Source organism: Paroedura picta, chromosome 3, assembly GCF_049243985.1.
Source record: "Paroedura picta isolate Pp20150507F chromosome 3, Ppicta_v3.0, whole genome shotgun sequence".
Lineage (NCBI taxonomy): Eukaryota > Metazoa > Chordata > Lepidosauria > Squamata > Gekkonidae > Paroedura > Paroedura picta.
Genome location: NC_135371.1, coordinates 20,899,315 through 20,921,173, shown reverse-complemented (window position 1 = coordinate 20,921,173; position 21,859 = coordinate 20,899,315). Strand labels below are relative to the sequence as shown.

At 41.9% G+C, this 21,859-nt stretch overlaps 2 protein-coding genes across 10 annotated transcripts in view; one reads left to right on the top strand and one right to left on the bottom strand.

Annotated features, from left to right (window-relative positions):
* ATXN7 (ataxin 7) overlaps positions 1-5,478 on the bottom strand; it is a 132,592-nt gene extending 127,114 nt beyond the window's left edge. For 2 of the 5 annotated variants that reach the window (XM_077325045.1, XM_077325048.1), the window contains exon 1: positions 5,342-5,478. The gene's annotated coding sequence lies outside the window, so the exon portion shown is untranslated. Of the gene's footprint in view, positions 1-5,093; positions 5,273-5,341 lie in introns of those variants that run through there. The other 3 variants (XM_077325049.1, XM_077325047.1, XM_077325043.1) reach the window with 3 other exon arrangements.
* THOC7 (THO complex subunit 7) overlaps positions 4,853-21,859 on the top strand; it is a 21,586-nt gene continuing 4,579 nt past the window's right edge. The window contains exons 1-8 of one of the 5 annotated variants that reach the window (XM_077325056.1): positions 5,340-5,486; positions 5,520-5,567; positions 8,285-8,402; positions 11,661-11,788; positions 12,102-12,188; positions 18,162-18,219; positions 19,973-20,039; positions 20,382-20,451. In XM_077325056.1, the coding sequence (XP_077181171.1) occupies positions 5,549-5,567; positions 8,285-8,402; positions 11,661-11,788; positions 12,102-12,188; positions 18,162-18,219; positions 19,973-20,039; positions 20,382-20,451 (547 nt within the window). In that variant the 5' untranslated portion in view covers positions 5,340-5,486; positions 5,520-5,548. Of the gene's footprint in view, positions 5,040-5,339; positions 5,568-8,284; positions 8,403-11,660; positions 11,789-12,101; positions 12,189-18,161; positions 18,220-19,972; positions 20,040-20,381; positions 20,452-21,859 lie in introns of those variants that run through there. The other 4 variants (XM_077325055.1, XM_077325057.1, XM_077325052.1 and 1 more) reach the window with 4 other exon arrangements.

Sequence of the window (21,859 nt, the reverse complement as noted above, 5' to 3'; positions counted from 1 at the left end):
TGTATGTGTGTGCATGCACATGTGTACGCAGATGCACAGACTTTGGTGATGTGTGAATCTGTCCATTTTTGCTTTCTTCTCTTTGGCTGTCTGAGCCTTCTTATTTCACCCATTTCCACTGCTGGCATTTACAATTTGTGTCTAACTGATACAAAAGCAGCAATCTTCTTTAATGATTGAAATTTTAATGGTAGTAAAATTCCATCAAATTTTGTTTGTATGTTCAGGTAAAAAAAGACAGCAGCATTGTCATTCTAATTGAGGGAGACCCATGTCAGACATTGGGATTTCCAGATCAAATCAGTGTGTGCTTACAAAATTTGGTAACACCTCTAGCTTGTATCATTATCTCTCTGAATATGGCTAGCAGTGGAGTCTTTGTGTCCCTGCCTCAGTTGAAACCATAATATAGTTGCAGGGAATTCTTGGTTTCATGGACTGTTTTGTTATTAAATGCATCTGATAATATCTCATGGGGAAACGTGGTACCCATGGAAAACATTATTATATTTTGCAATGGTCTGTGCAATTAAGTATATGACAGCCTTACAAATAAGTTGACTGGCCAAGCCATACACATAATCTAGTTAGTTATACCCTAGAACAGGGGTGGCATGCTGCTGGCAGGGGCTCATGGGAATTGTAGTCCATGAACATCTGGAGAGCCACAGTTTGGCCACCTCTGCCCTAGAAGAAGCGAAAGCTTTCTAAGCGCCTGGAAGTAATTTGTGTTTGGCACACAGATACTATAAGACATAGTTATGGCAGCAGTGTTTTCAGATTTTTCTCTTTGATATATTTTCACTAACCCTCTATAAAGTTTTCATACCATTCTTGAAGGAAAATAGAAGTTATTCCTTCTCAAACAACAAAACACTAAAAATTGTTGTAAAAGTTGTTAAAAATTATGGGTAAATTAAAACGTAATATTTGAGCTAAAATGGTCAAAAGAAGAAATCATCCATATAGATTGATAAGACAGATAATAGGAATTCAGTGATTGGCAGATTCTCCTGTTTTACCTGTTTCCTAATACAAAAACATTATTATGATTCACATCTTTAAAAACAAAGTAACCAGACCATCAGGACTTGTTTCCATGAAACAATTGTGCTTATATGGAGTCAGAGAATATAGGCCCAAAAGGACAAGAGATAATCTACATCAAGCAATATTCCTTCCACTAAAATAACCTATACTGATGCAATAGAACCAGGAAGAGAAGCCACAGTGAATAAGAAATTCAGAGCACAGTTATTCAACAATATAAAAAACGTATTTAGCAAGTCACTGACACATCATTTGCCAAGTCCAGTTCAGCATCAAGAGGGTCAACGGTTTCTATAATAAGAAAGCCTGCACTCTCTTTCAAAGGAGGTTGATCCAATAAAAGGCATCGCTTTACCTAGTTAAGTGAAAGTACCGAGCTTAAATGTGCACGTTCAAGATAACTTAATGCAGATCAACGTGTTCATTCTAGTTTGTTCACACAATCAAGATGGTTATTGTGATTAAATGAAAAAGACTGAATGTCTCCATAATTACCAAACATATCTGCACCCAAGAGGCAATTCTAACCTGCACAGGCAACAATTAATATTGCCAGATAAGTCTTAAAAAGAAATCAGTGGGCAGAAGGTTAACTAGGGGTGTATGTTCCCAGATTCTTTGATCCTGAATTATTTTTAACTGAGGCGCACAGAATTTTCTGGGATACACTGTTTAAGGATTTTACCATGAGTGAATTTGACTTCTGCTAACGTCAATGCAGACTGGAGTTCAACTCTGACAGACAAAATATGCATCGTTGTTACAACACAGCAATCTATCCAGCCAAGTTTTTACGCAGCTAAATGTGTACTAGCATACAGACTTAGCAGCAGTAGCTAATAATTACAGGAGCTAGTCAAAAGATGTAGATGATCTCTGTTACTGGGGAGACAAGATCCTTACCTCTGGAACAATCCTTTAATGATACTAACCACCCATTGTCCTAATAATATGTGGAGATTCTAAATAGTTTAATGCTTGGGATCTAGAATACGTTTATGATACAAGTTCTGCAAGCTATGGACACAAGTGCAGATTTACATCCAGAGCTTCAGGCCATTATTACAAAAAAAGACATTGGGCTAATTGAACGGGTCTTCTGCATTTCCTGTGTTTCCGTTAAAGGCAGTCAGTCCTCAGGCTCAAAGTGAATATGTATTCAAGTTCACATTCAAAGCAGGGCTAACTGCAAACCACTGAACCATCATGTTTCCCATATCAATTTTCAAAGCATTATAAAACATTTCTCAAAACTGTCAAAACACAAGAACGGCCTTGCAAAGGAAATCCAGTACTCTGAATACATGAATAGCTACTTAGTCTTAAAACCTGTCAGCAACAAAATGAAAAAAATGGAATTACTGAAAGAGAAACTCTGTGCATGATCTGTTCAAACATCTGAGACCTTGTTTCTTGAAAGAAAGTACATGGATCCCACATAGTAGGGTTCGTGATTACTGCAATATTAAAGCCTGTGGTTCCATAGGCTTACAGCTCTCACTACCATCACCGCTGTTTTCAGGGTCTATCCTCCCACATGTTACTGCACCCTACAGTGACTCTATACAGATTCAATGTGCGTCTAATTTCTTAACTCTCTCTTTCTCTCTCTCTCTTTCCCACAGTTGTGCTTCCAAACCACCGCTGGATACTCAACTGGGTCCAGAGACGGCTGTTTTGAAGAACAATACAACCAAGTACATGGGTAAAACAAGGCATGCTTCTGCCCCTCTGCCTGACATCTCCCAGCATGAACACCACTCCTCATTCTGCTGTCAGCAGCGGATGCTTAAATGGTCACAAAAGCAGTAAGTGAGTCTTACAGGCCAACATAAATAAGAAAATACAGTAAGGCTGACATCAATGCACGTTTGTTCCCAATCTACACCAAGATTTTCTGTTGCTGTTTAGCCACTGGCTCTACAAAATTCACTTCCTGATTATTGCCACCCAAGATCCCACTGCTGACAATTTATATTTAATATATATCCATTGTTAATATTTTGAGACCCAAATGAGATTGGAATGGTAAATTTTATAATCCAACTACCCTTAAACTTTAATACTGTATTTAGAAGAAGCCTTAAATTCAGCAGAATGAGATAAATAACCTTCTATAGTGCTCATTTGCCAAGTTTATGCCGTAATATGAAAGACAGAGAAAGTATTATGTTACCAAATACTCTACTGATTAAAGTTACCAAAGTTATAGAAATGCTCCCTGTCAGCTCTTCTAAAGGTGATAATAGAGCTCACCTATCTACATATTTCTGGACAGTGACAGTGCAACAAAATCAAGACAACAGAAAGGAACAAATCAAATAGTACTAAACACCAAAGGAAATCTCACATTCTAGCCCTCAAAACTAAGGGTAAGGCCTTACAAATTGATCAGGGCAAAAGGCAGCTCAATAAACTGAAATCATAACAATAGAAATGGCCTCAGGAAAAGTGATGGCAACCATATTAACAACAGCAGAAATACCAAACATGACAAAGGAATTAATAGCAAAATAAATAATTAATTTTTAAAAATGGAAAGTGTTAGCAAGTTCAGTAAAAGCGATGGGAACAAAGTGGTTTCTCAAAGTATAGGAAGCATTAAATCAACACAAATTAAATCTGTTTTGATTCATGAAGGAGTTGACAATCACATTGACAATCACAAGCGAAAAGAAAATGTCCAAAGCTCTACTAGAAAGGATGAGACATCCAGGACTAGTGATGAGGAAAATGGCAGGAACAATTAAAACGGCAAACATTACAAAATATTATCCAACGTAACAGGCAGGCTCTTATGTAGTGAATATAATGGTAACATGGTCCAGGCTGGAATGATCTCCTAACAGGGTCAAACCTGGATAGTACTTGGATGGGAGACCACCAAGGAAGTCCATGGTAGCTATGAAGAAGCAGGCAACAGAAAACTGCCTCTGTTCGTCCCTTGCCTTGAAAACTAGACAGGGCCACCATAAACTGGCTGTGACTTGACGGCACTTGAAACACACATATAACAGGGGAAGAGCCATGGTAACAGAATTGCAGGAAACATGCGTGTCAAACCCACAAAGAAAATCAAATCAGAGTCCAGTAGCAGTAGACCAACAAAGGTGCTACTGGACTCTGATTTTATTGTGCTACTTCAGACCAACACGGCTACTCATTCGAATCCACAAAGAAAATGTCAGAGCCACAAGGAAAGTTGTAATACCGCAGTGGTTGGCGATACAAGGGAACAGTTATGAGTAGAAAGCTCAGGGAGCAGCAAGAAGTCATGACGATTCCATGACAAAAATCTATTGAGGAAAAGGCCACCAAGTGCTAATAAAGGGTGTCAGTGATGGAATGTGATGGTGGCATAATGTTAACAACATCAATAAGGAAGGTGTGACAAAAAGAAGGCAATAACCGTAATGTGGCCATGACACTGTAGATGAAAAATGCTTTGGTTATGGGAGTCTAGTGCAAGTCTGTGGCGATGACAGCATCACCATGCATGCACATGGTGGTGGTAAACGAAGTACGGAGGATGGCGGTGGTGGTAAAGGAAGCCAAAGGGGATGGCGGTGACCCCTCCAGAAGGCTATCAAGCAAACATTGCGACAGCAAGAGGCCACAAAGAAAACAATACCACTTGACACCAGTGGCAATGAGGCCCACAACATGGTGGCCTGGCCAAATGTCGTAAACCAGTCAACCCATAAACCAATCAACAACATGCATTGTGGCGACAAAGGAAGTCCCCACGACAATGGCCAGGGCGACAGCAGTGTCAACAAGTAGCAGAGGCAACAATTGGCGAAGTCATAACACTGACCAGCGCCTTACAAGCAAGACGGGGGCGATGACATTTCCCCGGCCAGCACCGAAGACTCCAGCCGGGGCAAGGCAGCTGCACTGTGGCCAGCACCACCGACTCCGGCCAAAGGTCAGCAAAGGTTACGTGGCCGGGGGGCCCAGCCGCACGGAGCGCCCTTCTCCCCGCGCAGGTGAGGGCTGGCCGCAGCCCGCTCGCCGGCCCCCCCCCCTCCCCTTGCCCTCACCTGGCGAGGAAGGAGCCCGCCTGGGCTGGAGGAGGCCGGGGCCCGCGGGGCGGGGGCACACTGGGCGGGCTGCGCCGGCACTGCTCCTGCTGCTGCTGCCGCTCGCGTCCGGCCGCCCCCCTTTCCTCGCCCCCCCCTACTCCTCGTCGTCGTCCCGCCTGGGCGCGGATCAGGCCCCAGCCTCCACCACCACCACCACCACCGACGACGACGACGCCACCTCCTCCCCCTCCATGGCCGCCGCTTACCCGGCTGCCGCCGCCGTCGCTGTTGCTGCTGCTGCTGCTGCATTGTGGGAAGCGGCAGCCTGAGCCGGACCCACCTCACTCGCTCGCTCGCTCGCTCACTCGCCGCCGCCCAGACCGACGCCGGCAGCAGCAGCAGCAGCAGCAGCAGCAGCAGCAGCAGCAGCAGCAGCAGCAGCAGAAGCCGCCTCCGCCGCCGCCACCATCGCGATGGGCGCCGTCACGGACGGTAAGGCACCGGCCGACCCCCGGGCACCGGCGACGACCCTCCGTCCGTCCCCCGCCGCCGCCGCCGCCTCGCACTGGGCGCCCACGCCGCCTCTCCCTCCCTCTCTCTCTCCCTCCCTCAATGGTCGGGCGAGGCCTTCCCTTATGCCGGCCGCGCTTGGCCTCCCCCTCGCCTCATTTTCCCCTCAGACCTTCGCCAGAGCCCCGCTTCCTTGGCCTCCCCCCGCCATTTCAGGGCTAGGGGAACTCTCTCCCCAGTCTCAGGCGCCCTCAGCCTCCCCAGTCTCAGGCGCCCTCTTTCTGGGGTTTAGGATGGGGCTTCTTTCGAGAAGTGCGTAAAAAAACCCGATTTTTAATCCCCCCCCCCCGTTCTGCTTTAGAGCCGAAATCAAAGGCTGGCGGGAAAGGGACCCCTGAATTAAACCGAAGTCCCGCCTTATGCTTTCGCTCCCAATTATCCGGGCTTGGAGACCTTATCGAGCTGGCTCGCCGCCCTGTTCAGCAGCCCAGCGCCTCGTGTTGACGACGTGCCCACCCAAACACGGAGATTGCAGGCTGGTGCGCGTTTACTAGCGAGTGAGCGCTTCCTTCCCAGTAAAGGCGCTTCAGGATCGGGCTGCACGCTTTTGGGAAGTTTTCGGGAACTTCGCTGAGCTGCCTAATTATTTTTTGCTTGAAAGGTGCCCCGTAGGTTCACTCAGCTAGTCGCCTTGCTTTGCCAATCATCTTTTATGCTTGATTATTTAATAATAATAATAATAATAATAATAATAATAATATAAATCTTTAAATACTGCAGAACCTTTCATCTCTGTCCCAGATGTCTCCCTTTTCACAGATTAGGCTGTTCCCTCTCATTCCTGTTTCTTTCTCATATTTGTGAATTAAACTACATTATTTATTGTTTAACCCTCTCTACAGCTAGTACAGGGGTGGCCGAACTGTGGCTATCCAGATGTCCATGGACTACTATTACCATACTGGCAGGGGCTCACAGTAATTGTAGTCCATGAACTTAGGGGTAATAGTTTGGCCACCCCGAACTAATCTATTGTAATGTGTATATAACAAGTTGTTGGGGAGTTCATTGTTTTCAGTGTTATAAAGCTTATTTAAATATCCAAATACTCTGCTAATTGCACACTTTCTACCTCTTATATGACAAAAACCACATAGATATGTTAAGTTAGTGCAGCAGTTTCCAGAATGCTCTCTTTAGTATTCACAGTGTTGCACTTATCTTTTTAAATTTAATAAAAAGGGCAAGTAGTGCACTTTTATATACTAACTTGAGAAACATGCATTTTGTTTGGTAATGCAGGAAAATAAGTTTAGGGTTGATTAGAAAAAGTATTGTATGTATTTCAGTTTTTCTTCAAGCATACAAATATTGTACATCTCTAACTTTCAATTTCCTGATCTTTCCTTCCCCCCCCCCCCCCATTAGTTGACTCTTGTTTATTCTCATGCTCTGTCCTCATCAGGCTTCTTAGAGTCCCCCCTTTAGTTAATTTAAAGATTAATATATTTCTATTCATGTAGGGAATATCCAAATCATTAAGAAACTTCAGCCTTGGCATGGTTCTGCTGTTTTTATTACTGGCATGAAACTTCCACTAGTTGTGAAATCATAAGATCCTAGTGTGACATTGTTTCCCTTGAGCCAGTGTGGTGTAGTGGTTGGAGATCTGGACAAGGATTTGGGTGACCTGGGTTCAGATACTCACTCTGACCTGAAAGTTCATTGGATGACCTTGAGCTAATCACATGTTCAGCCTAACCTACCTCACAGGGTTGCTATTTTATTTATTTATTATTTATTTATTTATCATACTTCTATACCGCCCTCCCCGGAGGCTCAGGGCGGTTTACATTATAACAGAGAACCATACATAAAACCATACTATAAGGATAAGTGGAGAAGAGGAGAAGGATGTAAGCTGCTTTGGGGAAGAACAGTGGGATATAATTGACCTGATAATAAATAGTTGTGACCCTTGTGCCTCCATTTATCCTGACTTCAGATCTTATTTTCCTGTATGCAAAAGTTGATTGCCCTTTTTTCGTATCTGTACTGCCCTTTAAACTTATTTTTTGAGCCTCTTGTGGCGCAGAGTGGCAAGGCAGCCGTCTGAAAACTTTGCCCATGAGGCTGGGAGTTCAATCCCAGCAGCCGGCTCAAGGTTGACTCAGCCTTCCATCCTTACGAGGTCGGTAAAATGAGTACCCAGCTTGCTAGGGGGTAAACAGTAATGACTGGGGAAGGCACTGGCAAACCACCCCGTATTGAGTCTGCCATGAAAACGCTAGAGGGCGTCACCCCAAGGGTCAGACATGACTCGGTGCTTGCACAGGGGAAACCTTTACCTTTTACCTTAAACTTATTTTACATGGAAGACCTAGCTGCCTTCGAATCTAATATAAGTTTTAATTGATTTTTTAAATAATTCAGCCTGTATGTGCCTCTGAGGTCTCATAGGCATGACTAAATGAAATCAGAGCTGTTGTTGATGTAATCATAATGTAGATATTGTTAACAGGGTGCTGGTATATTGAACAGGAAACACTATATTGGCCACAATCTGACAATTACTTTGAAATAATTTGCATTGAGATAAGGACTGTAAACTGGTTTGGGGGTGGAATTTAATAATAATTTTCTCTTGCAATAAACAGCTTGTTTACATTGTTCTTCTAAAAATATGTTTCCTGCTTTAGATGAGGTTATTCGCAAGCGGCTTTTGATTGATGGAGACGGTGCGGGTGATGACAGGCGGATAAATTTGTTGGTGAAGAGTTTCGTCAAGTGGTGCAACTCCGGATCTCCAGAAGAAGGGTATTTTGCTACCTATCATTTATCAAAGGAAAGTAGGGAAGGCTCATTTAGCCCCGAAACTGTGTGGCGTCAGTTCATTTTGAAGAGATTGTAGGAAATACATCTAGTTGCAGATACCAGAAAACAAATTTACTCCCCAACTTCAAGATTAGCATAAGGACGTATTTGAGAAAATAAATGACCGGCTAATCTATGTTGTAGTCGGTTAATGACTAAGAACAGACTAAAAAGGTAAAGGTAAAGGTATCCCCTGTGCAAGCACCGAGTCATGTCTAACCCTTGGGGTGACGCCCTCTAACATTTTCTTGGCAGACTCAATATGGGGTGGTTTGCCAGTGCCTTCCCCAGTCATTACCGTTTACCCAGCAAGCTGGGTACTCATTTTACCGACCTCGTAAGGATGGAAGGCTGAGTCAACCTTGAGTCGGCTGCTGGGATTGAACTCCCAGTCTCATGGGCAGAGCTTCAGACTGCATGTCTGCTGTCTTGCCACTCTGCGCCACAAGAACAGACTGCAGTGCACCAATTATTTAATTAATCTACCTGATATTTTCAAATATATGCTGTTCACAACCCTGTGTAATGCTGGTAGCTGTTGGTGGTGGGTTTTACAGATTCTGCTGATGGTATGACATAAGCAGTATGTCCTAGAAAGACGATCTATTGATTTGTACTTCTCCAAGACACTCTGAAAGCCTTCATATGGAATCATTTTTATTACAAAGCATGAATAGTTACCACCCATTTCTTGAGAGAGAGAAAAAAGAACCTGCCTCAGGCTATCAAAATCAGTTAACAATATATTTATACAATCTCTATTTTAATGATAAATGAAACAACCAGAACAGACTCTAGATTTTGTTACATTTTCAAAGTAGACTTTTCATTGGTGGTTGTTTCCTCCTATGATTTTGAAACTTTTCCTAGAAGTTTTCAATATTTCAACCAACTCCAAGTTATAATCAAAATTCTATCCATATAATACTGGCCTTCAGCTCACAGGTATGGGAGAGCTTTGTCCAGATACCACTCCCCATTTCTTGGGGGCAACTGTTCAGATATATTCCACCAAGATCACACTTGGGTTGCAACAATCCCATAGCCCTCTCACTGGACATGCTGTATTTTGTACCTAGGGAAATGTAATTCTGCCTTCAGACGAGGGACCTATTTGTTAAGCAATTGTCATGTGGAATGTGACTATGCAAGAGTTGCAGGAACTTGAGATATTGACTATGATATGAGAGACAATGACATAACGCAATTCCTATTCATTATTATTTTTAATGGTTTAGAGACGGAGTTGCTCCCCCACCGTACCGTTTGAGCACATGAATGCGACTTTAGGCTTTAAAAATTGCAATCCCCACTTAGACATGCCCCTCGCTTTCCTCTCTAAATGAAGCCTTTATGTTATTTTTAATAATTTTGTTGATTCTTTGAGGGCTGTATGTTCCCCTTCTCTAATACTGGAGTGCACATCTGTGTTATTTATGGGCAGGGGCTCAGGCTCAGTTGTAAAGTTTTGTATGCAGAAATGTCCAGGCTTAATATCCATTTAAAATGATAACTGAGGTGATGTGAGAACACTACAATGCCCTGTCCATAACATTTGGATTGGGTATTTCAGGATGTTTCTGAACAGGGGCCTTCAAAACTATATCAGGAAAGTGAAAGTATGATTGGGCAGGGGTCCACTAATAGTGTGGATGAGCCTTTACGAGTGGGAAAATGTAATCACAGAAATCAAAAGCTAGAGGCGGATGAGGGGAGAGTTCTCTTCTGCCTGGCTGTTTTAGCATTTTTCAAAAATAGTGTGGTAAACTCATCAGTTTTAGATGTACCTGTTGGTTGCTGATTAGGACATTTCAGGGTGTGCATCATAAAATTCAGGGTAGAAAAATTGGGCAAGCTAACCAAAAGTTAGATTAAATACATGAGTTCAGGCTTTGAGTGTATTGATTTTTTTCTGATGTACCATTTAATTTAATAAAAGCTATTTAATAAAAGTTAGATATATTTGCATTTTTAGATTGCCTGAGGATATAGCCCTTCCATTAGGTAACCAGGACTCCAAAAATGTTGTTGTAACTGCCTTCATGACAGAGTTGCCTGTGTAAAGTAGAAGTAGTGGCTAGAGAGCCGACTAGGACGAACTAGGGAGATTCCAATTCACATCCCCACTCAACCATGCAAGCTTCTTGGATAACTTTGAGCCATTCTGTATCTTTCATCCTAAACCACATTGCTGTGAGAATACAATGGAGCATATGCAAGAACCACATGTGCTGACCTGAGTTCCTTTAAAAATCAACTTCCCACACCACTTTGAAGCTGATATCACCAGCAGTAACTGCTCTGCAGATTGCATGTAGAACAAGGGTAGTCAACCTGTGGTCCTCCAGATGTTCATGGACTACGATTCCCATGAGCCCCTGCCACCACAGGTTGACTACCCCTAATGTAGAAGCACAGTTAGTTTTTGAGCAGCTGAGACCAAGGTTAGAGAAGCTCTTTTCTTTCATCTCACTGATGGCTTTCTCAAGGAGCACCTGTTTTTCAGGATGTGCAATTGTACAAAGCTCATTTGCGAGTCAGAAGATGTTATGATGCAGAGTCAATCTGATTGGGAATGGGGCAGTAAATGATTGGGAAGGATTATTGACAGACACTAGTCCTTTCTGTCAATTTTTATACAAGTAAATAAAGAGTAGTACCTTTTAAACGTGTATTAATAGTTGAATCTATAGTTAAGATAGAGACTGGGTTAACTGCTTTATGTCTCTTTCATGTCATCCTTCTTCCTGCCTTGCACTTCCCAAATACAGGGTTTATTTATTATATATTATATTTATTATATTATATATCACCCTCTCTTTTGGCTTTGGGCGATTTACATTAGAACTCATAAATGATAACATACAGTTAATGAGAGATTCCGTTCTCTTTTTATGGGTATTTCCTCATTGTAATTAAATTATATGTGTTAGTCCAGATTCATACAAAATAGCAATTTGATAGCTCTGATAATAGGGTGTAAGAGATCATCTTTGCAATAAATAGTTTTATATAGTGATTCAGTTTTGAAATACTTGTAATTAAATTACAGAAAATACCAGAAAGAGGAGATTCTAAAGCAAAAACAATGGTCCTTAATGTTCATTTATACTAAATTTAAATCCAAACTATATCCTGTGATACAATATCGGCTTTATTAAATGAATTAACACACATAAATTATTGTCTTTTTTCCCCTAGCTATACCCAGTACCAACGCATGCTGAGCACTCTGTCACAATGTGAATTTTCAATGGGGAAAACTTTACTTGTGTATGATATGAACCTCAGAGAAATGGAGAATTATGAAAAAATCTATAAAGACATAGGTAAACAACAACTGCATTCTGAATATTAGTGTCATATAAAATGCAATTTTAAAAGAAGAAGCGGGTCACAGAGATAATTTTATTAGTTTATTATGTAAACTATACAGGATGTCATAATCCTTTTCTCTTCCACTCTCACCAGTCTTTTAAGCCATGTTACAGTAATTACAGATTGAAATATAGAATCCTAGAGATGAAACATGGATGCCAGATACTTTATGTATTAGTACTTCTGTTATCAAATTTCAATTTAAGAAATAGGCAATAATGACCTCATGGACTCAGGTCACAATTTTTTTGTTATTTCTCAAAGAAAACAGCATAGCTGCAGCACATGAAAAAATTGCTAAGTGCAAAAAGCAGATTCTTCAAGCAAAACGAATACGAAAAAACCGCCAAGGTAAGGATTCACTTTGTGGTTAGTAACTGTTCATTATGAAATATGCATTCAGATGTGGTTTGTTTAAACCACAGTTTGGTGCACAACTCTGGTTACTGCTTGTTGTTGGTTGATTGCAATAAAGAGACAGGGGCTGGGAGAGAAGACTAGAAAAAGCCATGCCTTCTCCTCATTCTTGATCAGAGATCTTCAGGCTCCTACTGCTTTATGTCTAGCTACTTTATGGAATCCCTGAACTTTCTGATTCTGAAGCAAATGTTTTACAGGCTCATACATCTTTGTATCTTGCCGTGATCAAACATACTCTCTCTTCCTATCCAGCCACTCAGTGATATGTAACTCTGAAACAAAAATAGATCTTTTATAATCCAAAACATTTTTCTCTTGTCATTTCTTTGCCTTTTAAATTTCCCCTCTAGAGAAGCTGAAGTCTTTGAAACACATTCTGGTTTCATGAGTCATCATTAATAGGGAGGGAAGAGCAGGGAGAAAAAGGGAAGGAGTGTCTTTAGGAAGTTCTGTTAATATCTGGAGCATCCTATTGGTCTGTCTCTTGTTACTGATGGGGTTGCACACCTCGCTAAAGGAGCAGGTTCATAGTTTGGGCGTATTGCTGGATCTGGGTCTTATAAACAAATTGTAGTGGTGGCTAGGGGTACCTTTCATCAGCTATAGCCAGTGAGCTACCCATGACTGTTCCTGGGCAGAAAAGATCTGGCCTGGTAATCTTTAGATTGGTGGAAAGTGATGTGTGCTGTGGCTGCTACTGACAACTCTGTAGGATTTGCCAGGTGAGAGACTTAACAGAGGTTATTTGCCATTGACTGCTCTGCATAGCAATCCTGAACTTCCTTTGTGGTTTCTCATCCTCCACATTGCTTATCATCTAAGATCAAGCAAGCCTGTGCCATCCTGGGCAGGGAAACACTTGGATTACTACAGTGCTCGGTACATGGTGCTGCCCTTAAAAACAGTCTGGCAGCTACAGTTGGTACAAAATGGCACAGCCAAAGCACTGACTGGAGTGGTTTGTAGGGGCCATATCATTCCAGTCTTATTCAATATGCACTTGCTTACAGTTTGCTTCTGGGCCCAGTCAGAGTGCTGGAATTGACCTTTAAAGGCCTATACAACTTGGGGCAAGAATTCCTAAAGGCTGCCTACTCTGATATGAACTTACCCATCTTCAAAAGCCCTGCTTCAGGTGCCACCACCATCTGAGTAGCAACCTGAGAAAGGCCCTTGTCAGTTGTGGCACTCAAACTTTGTAACTCTCTTCTCAAGGAGATTCGTCTGTCTCCATCTATCATAGTCTTCCACTAGCATGTAAAAAGAGTTTTGTTTAGTCTGGTAACCCCTCTCTAACTTGTTACCCATTCTCCTTGTCTTTTTCTTTGGTTAAATTTTATATATATATAGAAATTGCTTTTCACTATCTGCAAATTTTTATTGTTTGCTGCTTAGGGGACCCTCAGTGGGAAAATAACATACAAAGGTTTTACATCAATGGAAATAACGAAGTCAGATACAAAGTTTTCCAAAACATGGTTTATAAACTGGTTTGCAGGATTTCCAGAGGCAACGAAATACTTTAAATTGGCCACAGTTGTTTTCAGCTCTGATTAAAAGTTTAGTTTAATAAATCTTCACAAGTAAATTGTTATGGATTATTAATTATGTTGACAATTCCTTGAAGGCTGGATAATGTAGAACAAATTGCAGAATGCAAGTTCATTGGAGACTTTTCCAAGTGTTGCTACTATGTTGTATTGTTGGCTGGGGCTACTCAGGATCTACACCCATAGATAGGATGGGACAAATCTGTAATATTTCAGACTGCTGAACCTACACATGGTTCTAAGTATACCTAAAAATACTAAAACATGAGTAATAGCTGCCTGTGTTGTCACATTTGACCACTTTCCTATTTTACCCATACACATCCAGTTATTATTTTGCATAGCGTATACATATTTACTGAATTAAAACACAACACGTTCTGATGGTTAAGTTATTTTAGGTTGAAACAATTATTTGTTGATATATATTTTGTTTGTTTGCACAGTTAACACACTGATCAAAGAGTACACAAGTGTTAACAGTTGCATTGCATGCAACTGTTACATGCAAAATTATTATGCAAAATTATTTCCATGGCACATCAATGATGGATACACATGGTACAGCATGTGTATTCAGTTGTGTTTAGAAGATATTCCAGTTTCCTAGATTTCCCAGACATCTTTCTTTCTGTCATTTCCTTCTAGGGAAAAATCTGAAAGTACTGCTAAAAAGTCTGTTAGCGCTATGTCTTTTAACTGGCAGGAAGGTGCAGGAATGGCCAAGTGGTCAGTTTAGGGCCAGACAGACCCCGCTGTCTTACTGATTGCTGCAGATACTGGGATGCTGCAACACAGTTGCCTGGATAGTGAAGATGCCACAACAGGTGACATGTATAGAATTCTTATTTAAACCAGGCAACTGGACCAAATAATTCAACCAGTGAAGGTAGAGCCGTGGAAATGTTACCATCTCTTGCGAAGCCCAATCCAAATGTGAGGCAACTTACGTGGAGGCACAGATCACGAAGGTAGCTAGTCAGATCTTTTTCCACTTGTGCCAAGCGAAGCTATTAGCGCCCTACCTAACCACAGAAAACCTGACCACAGTGATCCATGTCACCTCTAGGCTGGATTACTGTAACACGCTGTACATAGGCTTACCCCTGGCCTTGACCTGAAAATTGCAAGGGGTCCAAAATGTGGTTGTCCCGGTCCTTACTAGGACACCGTGGAAGACTCATATTCGACCTCTTCTCCAGCAATTGCATTGGCTGCCAGTTAAATTCTGGATCAAGTTTAAGGTATTGGTTTTGATCTTCAAAGCCATATGCAATCTGGGCACTGTGCATCTGAGGGACCACCACTCCCAATATGTGGAGGGGCGGGGTATAAGTTTAATAATAAAATAAATAATAACAATCAAGTGCAAATATGTTGTCCATCCCTGGCCCAAAAGATATGCATCTGGCTTTGAACAGGGCCTTTTCAGCCCTGGCTCCAACCTAGTGCAATATGTTGCCAGCAGCAATCTGGGCGTATGTCTGAGGCCAGAGCAAACAACAAAATCAATGGGTCTCCCTCTCCTTTCCACGACATACTCCCCCAGAATCATACCAGCATAATTGGCCAGTGATATAGACTAAAAACAAGTCCAATTGGGAGAATACTGGGGCGCATCGAACTATAGTTTATAGGTTTTTACTGTACATGCTTTTAATTGTAATTGCTTATGTCAATTTTAGCATGTTGTGCACTGCCCTTTGTAGGGAGGGGCTGTTCATAAATCTCATATAATAATGCCTAGCGCCATATGCTTGCAAATTGTTAGGAACACCTTCAGAAAAGTGGAGTACGCTTGTAACCTAAGGCATTTTTCTCTACTACATCTTGGTTAAGTATCAAGAATGAGGTCAGTAATAACATTTCCATTACAAAAATGTAGGTGTTCCCTTAATATCAGCCAAGAGTACGTCTACAGAACCAGCCCAGCTTGATTTTTTTTTTTAATGGAAAGCAGCTACTAGTCAAGTTGCAAAAAATGGTTACAGCTTGGAGTACTACATATGGCTTGGCAATATATAACCATACAAGCCAATTAAACAAACGATCTGAACAAAATTCTTTAATGTATTATATATAGGTTATGGTTATGGGATTCTTATTGCCGCCCACCTGGCGGGAACTTTTGGGTATATGACAGGCTAAAAATTCAAATACGTATTTTTAGGTATATCAGGAAACCTCTGAATGTGGAAAAAACGCCCATGTCTAATCAGACAGCATGCTTTAAATATTTAACAACATCCTGAACTGTGCGTTCCAGGAAGTTTCTCCAGAGGGGCTTGTAAAGAACAAGGGAACAAGGGAAATGATTGGCTCCACTGTAGCTAGATAAATTGAAGCAAAACACAAGGAGACTTGTACATTGAGTAACATGAGAGCCCATCCCCCCATTTGTTACTTATGAGATTTACTTGTGAAAATGTAACATATGTTTATAAAGGCTGGACATTCTAAGAACTGCATAGTGGATTTCATGCACTGGCAAATGTGTTTTGCACATCTGTGTATACCCACTTAAATAGTCAAAACAGCACGCTGAGAAAAAAAAGGTTCGGGTATGTAAGAAATTCATGAGATACATCATGAAGATAACTGCAATAACAGTAGCAAGAGTTTATCAAGGTATATGACAGGCTATATCAGGGTATATGATTCATAAGCCATTATATCTGGTTATCCAGTTGACCATAAAGGTAAACCAAAGTGTAACTTGTATAAATCTCATGTACTCTAGAGAAGGTTTCTTTCCAACAACTGGAGGCAATTGGTTCCCATCTATTTGCTTCTCAAGTAAGATAGTTTGTGATTTTTTTTAATGAGGATGTTATATAAATATATGAAGGGGGGGGCATACTATAGGCTGGATCCCAGCTAGGGTTGTGCACGGCAGTGTCCAAATCAGCTATTCCAGGCCAATGCAGCCAGCACTGCGCTGCGCGGGGGGGAGGCGCAGGCACAGATGCGTCATTTGGCGCGCACACCAGGCGTGGAGCTCCGCGCCTGTGTGTATGCGCCGAGTTGCACACTGGCGCCCACGCCTCCCCTTCCCCCCTGCGATGCGGGGCTGGCTGCGTCGGCCTATAACAGCCAGTTTAGACACCGCCACGCACAACCCTAATCCCAGCTAGTGGTTCTGCAGGGTCATAGACTTCTATTCAAGGAGCATGTTGCTACCATCTCCCAGGGGCACTTTAGCTTCCCACAAGAGAAGGGAGATGGGAAAATTGCACTAAGCAGAGGTCTTTATGCCTGTAGAAATGCTTGTCAGGATCCAAGCCTATACGTTGAAATTGTCATTACTTTATGAAATGTTCACATTCATTTAGAAAGTATTGCACAAAGATGTTCCTAATGGCCAGTTCGCAAAATAAAGAAGGGAATCATCTACAGTGATTTCTTATGATACTAAATGATAAGTAAAGAGAACTGCATGTATATTGAACAGCATTATGGAGGAGAAAACATAGAATCAGAGTTAGAAGGGACCTCCAGGGTCATCTACCCTCTGAACAGTGCAGAAACTCACAACTACCTGCCTACCCACAATGACCCCAATTTCATGCCCACCCAAAATCTCCAGAATCCAGCCTGGCCTGGAGGAAATTCACCTACCATCCACAGCGGCAATCAGCAATTCCCTGGATATGCAAGGAAGGGCCACAAGAGACAAACACTGGCACATCCCGTCCTGCCGACCCACAATCTGCCTAGATTAATACAATCAGCATTTTTGTCAGTGGACTATCTAGCCTCTGCTTAAAAACTTCCAAAGAAGGAGAACCTCCCACCTCCCAAGGAAGCCTGTTCCACTGAGGAACCTCTCTAACTGTGAGGAACTTCTTCCGGATGTTTAGCTGAAAATTCTTTTGAATTAATTTCAACCCATTGGTTCTGGTCGTCCCCCCTGGGATTTTGTTTTGACTTCATGTTGTTAAAGAGTAATGAGTAACACACTGGTGAGTAAGAGAGAAGTTAAAAGAGATCCATGACTCCCCTGTTAGGGAAGAGATGTGAGTTCATTAAATGTAACTTACATGTATAAGAAAGACTGAGAGCAGCCCAAACTCCCCTCTCAGCTCTGTTTAATAAAAGTGAAAGGTATAACAAAGAAAGAGGTTTGTGTCTGGTCTTTGTGAACTGGACTTAAAGCAGTGAGTGAGTCATTAAGACATAGAAAATAATAGGGTGGAGGTTGGGGTTTTTGGCATTAAATCAAGGGTTATCTAGAATGACTGAACCACACTCTTCTGCAGTTTTAATTGTATTGCTGTAGGCAGGTTGTATATCTATTTAAATGTATAAGTGAGTACACACTATTTCTAATGTATCATCCACATTATTTTTCCAGAATATGATGCCTTGGCTAAAGTAATACAGCATCATCCAGATAGGCATGAAACACTGAAGTAAGTGTGGTCTAACAGCTTATAATGTTGTATAATATGGTTTTATTAGATATGTCAACTTTTTATAAAATCTTATATTATGAAGTGGCAATCGCTGACAAGACAGAATAATTTCAAAGGATGCTATTAAAAGACTTACAGAAGATTTGAACTAAGCTATTCCACCACCCTGTGCCATCAATCGCCTCCCCCCTTCCAGGTATGTGATTAAAAAAAAAAAAAGTAATCGCATTACAACGCTGCTGCATTGAAACTGCTATTTTTTACAGCTGGAAACAGAGCTGTAACACAATCACACCTTTTAAAAAATTAGATTTTTATGCATGGAGGGAAGGGAGGATGGCAACCAGGAAGTGGGCGTGCACAAAAAACTCAAAATGGCAGTCGTGGGAAAAACCCCAAATGCAAGCATTTCCCCATTTGGTAGTTACAAATTAGGTACTGCCTTGAAAGATGAACCCACAGTAACTGGAAGTTTCCTTGCTGTGGGGTAAGTGAGAGGCCAATTTGCGTCTGTACTTGGAAAGGCAAATTTTAGTGCAGAAAGACAAAAAAGGTGGCACTTTAAAAAGGCAAATCTGAACAAAATTGCTAGCACGGAAATGGCCAGAGAGAGAGAGCTCTGGTTATATTGCCTTTTGGTGTTCCGTGATTCATTCTTCTAGTCAAGGGTCAGGAACTAAGGTTGTGCATGGCGGCATCCAAATCAGCTGTTCCGGGCCGACGCAGCCAGCCCAGCGCCGCGGGGGGAGGGGAGGGGCCGGTGCATCAGTCAGCAGGCACGGAGCAGGTGCTGGCTGTGTCGGCCTGGAACGGTCGATTCGGACGCCGCTGCGCACAACCCTATTGGGAACCATACAGTGCTTTCTGGGCATCAGTGATGCTTCTGGGATTTCCTTGTTTGTTTACTGTAGTGTGGCCTGTAAGGAGCTGTGAAGGCATGGAAAGACCTCAGAAGAGAATATCATGTGTGTTCCGCCCAGACCCCCCCCCCCCATTGTCCCAACAAATTTTTGGTGGCACTAAAGATGTTATTGTAAATTATTCCAAAAGATAAAAATATTTCATCTTTTTAGTGCTTTCTAAAATTTTCAATTTTTCTAGCCTTCACATGTCTAAGAATAACCCTTATTGCCTCCGAAAGCAAAGGAAGTAGCAGGAAACAATATGACCAAACAAAATAAAGTCTGAACCCAGACTTTGGAGATAATCTGTTCCACTTAATATTTCTGGTAAGGCCTAGGAGGAGGAGCTGGTCTCATGGCTTAAGTGCCATGTCATCTGCCTTCCATCCCTCACCCCTGACCACCTCCTCCAAGTCTCAGAAGCTGCAGATCCCTGCTGCATGAGAGCTGCCCCTGTCGGTGAGTTCCTTGCCTGGGGGGCCTCCAGCCTGCAGCCTTTCCAGGTCCTGGGGGGAGGGAGAGGCTAGTTGCAGAGTTCTTCCACCCCACCCCAATTTAGCGCCCATTGTAGTCCTGAATGGAACAGGCTTTGTCCCTAGTTGGTTCATAATTAGCCTTGCAGTCCCAAATAATGGAAATGCATACTGCAACCTCCCCATTTCCAGACCTCAGCTGTGTTCAATACTGTAGCTATCTTTTTCAAGGAACATTTCTATCACTTTGAGTGTCACTCAGGCATACTGTAATGCTAGTAACTAATTATGTCCTTGCCTTCCCGTGGTTTTTAAAAAACTGTCACTGATAAAAGTACTGTATATTCCCTGACAAGAAATTGAATTTGTTTTCAGGCAGTTAGAAGCTCTAGGAAAAGAACTTCAGCATCTTTCTCACATCAAAGAAAATGTTGAAGATAAAGTAAGTATGTGATTTTTCTGTCTCATTCTGTTACGGGATGCTTATATGTATTTAGAGCCAGGGAATAGCCATGTTTGCTTTCAGTGCACCAGATTAACAGGACTCTTACGGTATCTTAAAGAGTAACATTTTTCTATAACAAGTGTTCATAGTCTTGAGTCCAGTTGCATCTCAAAAAGTGGACTGTAGCCCAGAAAAGCTTATGATAGAATAAAAATGTGTTAGCCTTTAAGATGCTATGAGACTTATCTTTAGTTATATGAGAATTCAGCGGAATGTCAGAGAGGAAAGTTCAGGGAAAGGGTTCCTATACTTCAGTATTCTTTTCTTCTTTTGTTTCAGTTGGAGCTGAGACGAAAGCAATTTCATGTCCTTTTGAGCACCATCCATGAACTTCAGCAGACACTGGAAAGTAAGTTGTTCAATTTACATATTTAGACATATCTCGCTTTCCTATAGAAGCAAGGTGAGAACTCACAATCTGCAAGCAGAGTTCTATTTGTGGAACTGGGCTTTCCACCTTCCTCATCTTAGGGCAGTGTCTCCTGGAGGTAGGGGGAAATCGCAGTAGTGGCAAGCACTGTGGTATCAGAAGTTGTGGGAATCAGAAATTGGAGCCCTTGTGCAAGTTGAAAATACCTTTTCATCAAACCCAGAGTCTTAAGGAAATCTGTAGCATTTGGGGATATCTGACATATTTATATTATGCCAGAAGCATAGGGTTGGAAGGGGCTATACAGGCCATCTAGTCCAACTCCTTGCTCAATGCAGGATCAGCCTAAGGCATCCATGATAAGTATCTGTCCATCCACTGCTTAAAGACCGCCAGTGAGGGGGAGCAAACCACCTCCTTAGGCAACCAATTCCACTGCTGAACTACTCTGAAAATCTTTTTCCTGATATCTAGCCAGTATGGTCCACATGTAATTTAAACCGATTACTGTGGGTCCTACCCTCTGCTGCCAACAGGAGCCACTCCCTGCCCTCCTTTAAGTGACAACCTTTCAAATACTTAGAGAAATATGCATTTCAGTTTTTACATTTAGAGAAATCACAGGGCTAGCAATATCTGCTGCGATCTTCTGTTCTAAATTTGAAGCAAAATGGCCACTTTTTGGCAAATAATGCTAATGTCTGTCTAGACATATTGCAAGGAAGACACATACAATGTAGTCCCAGGCATTCGTCATATTGAGGTATATATTCGTTCTTCAGATTAAATAATTAATGCCTGAAATAATTGAAACTTAAGATTTAAAAACATGTATACCGATTACTTTTCCTCATTTTTATCACAAAACCTCTGTAGGAAATGCTGATTTAGGTACATTTACATCAATGTGGAAATTATACCATTTGCTAGTCTAACTGCCATTGAAAACTTTGCTACATATCTGCTGTGGAGTCACTAACTTGTTTCCTAACTAAGGTTTCTGGTGACAAAAGGTACTTCTACCTCAAGGCAGAGTGTGATCTTCACCAATTACAAATCACCCATGTAACTCCTATTACACCCCTGTACTGTTCCTGGAAGCCTACTGACTCCCAGGTTGCAGCAGGGAGAACTTACATAGCATAGGATCTAAGTCATTATGAATTAGCTCTTAAAGTGATCTGAAACATCTGAATATTTTACACAATGAAACAACTGTATTTGTATTTACTTATGGCGCAGAGTGGTAAGGCAGCAAACATGCAGTCTGAAAGCTCTTCCCATGAGGCTGGGAGTTCAATCCCAGCAGCCGGCTAAGGGTTGACTCAGCCTTCCATCCTTCCGAGGTCGGTAAAATGAGTACCCAGCTTGCTGCTGGGGGGTAAAT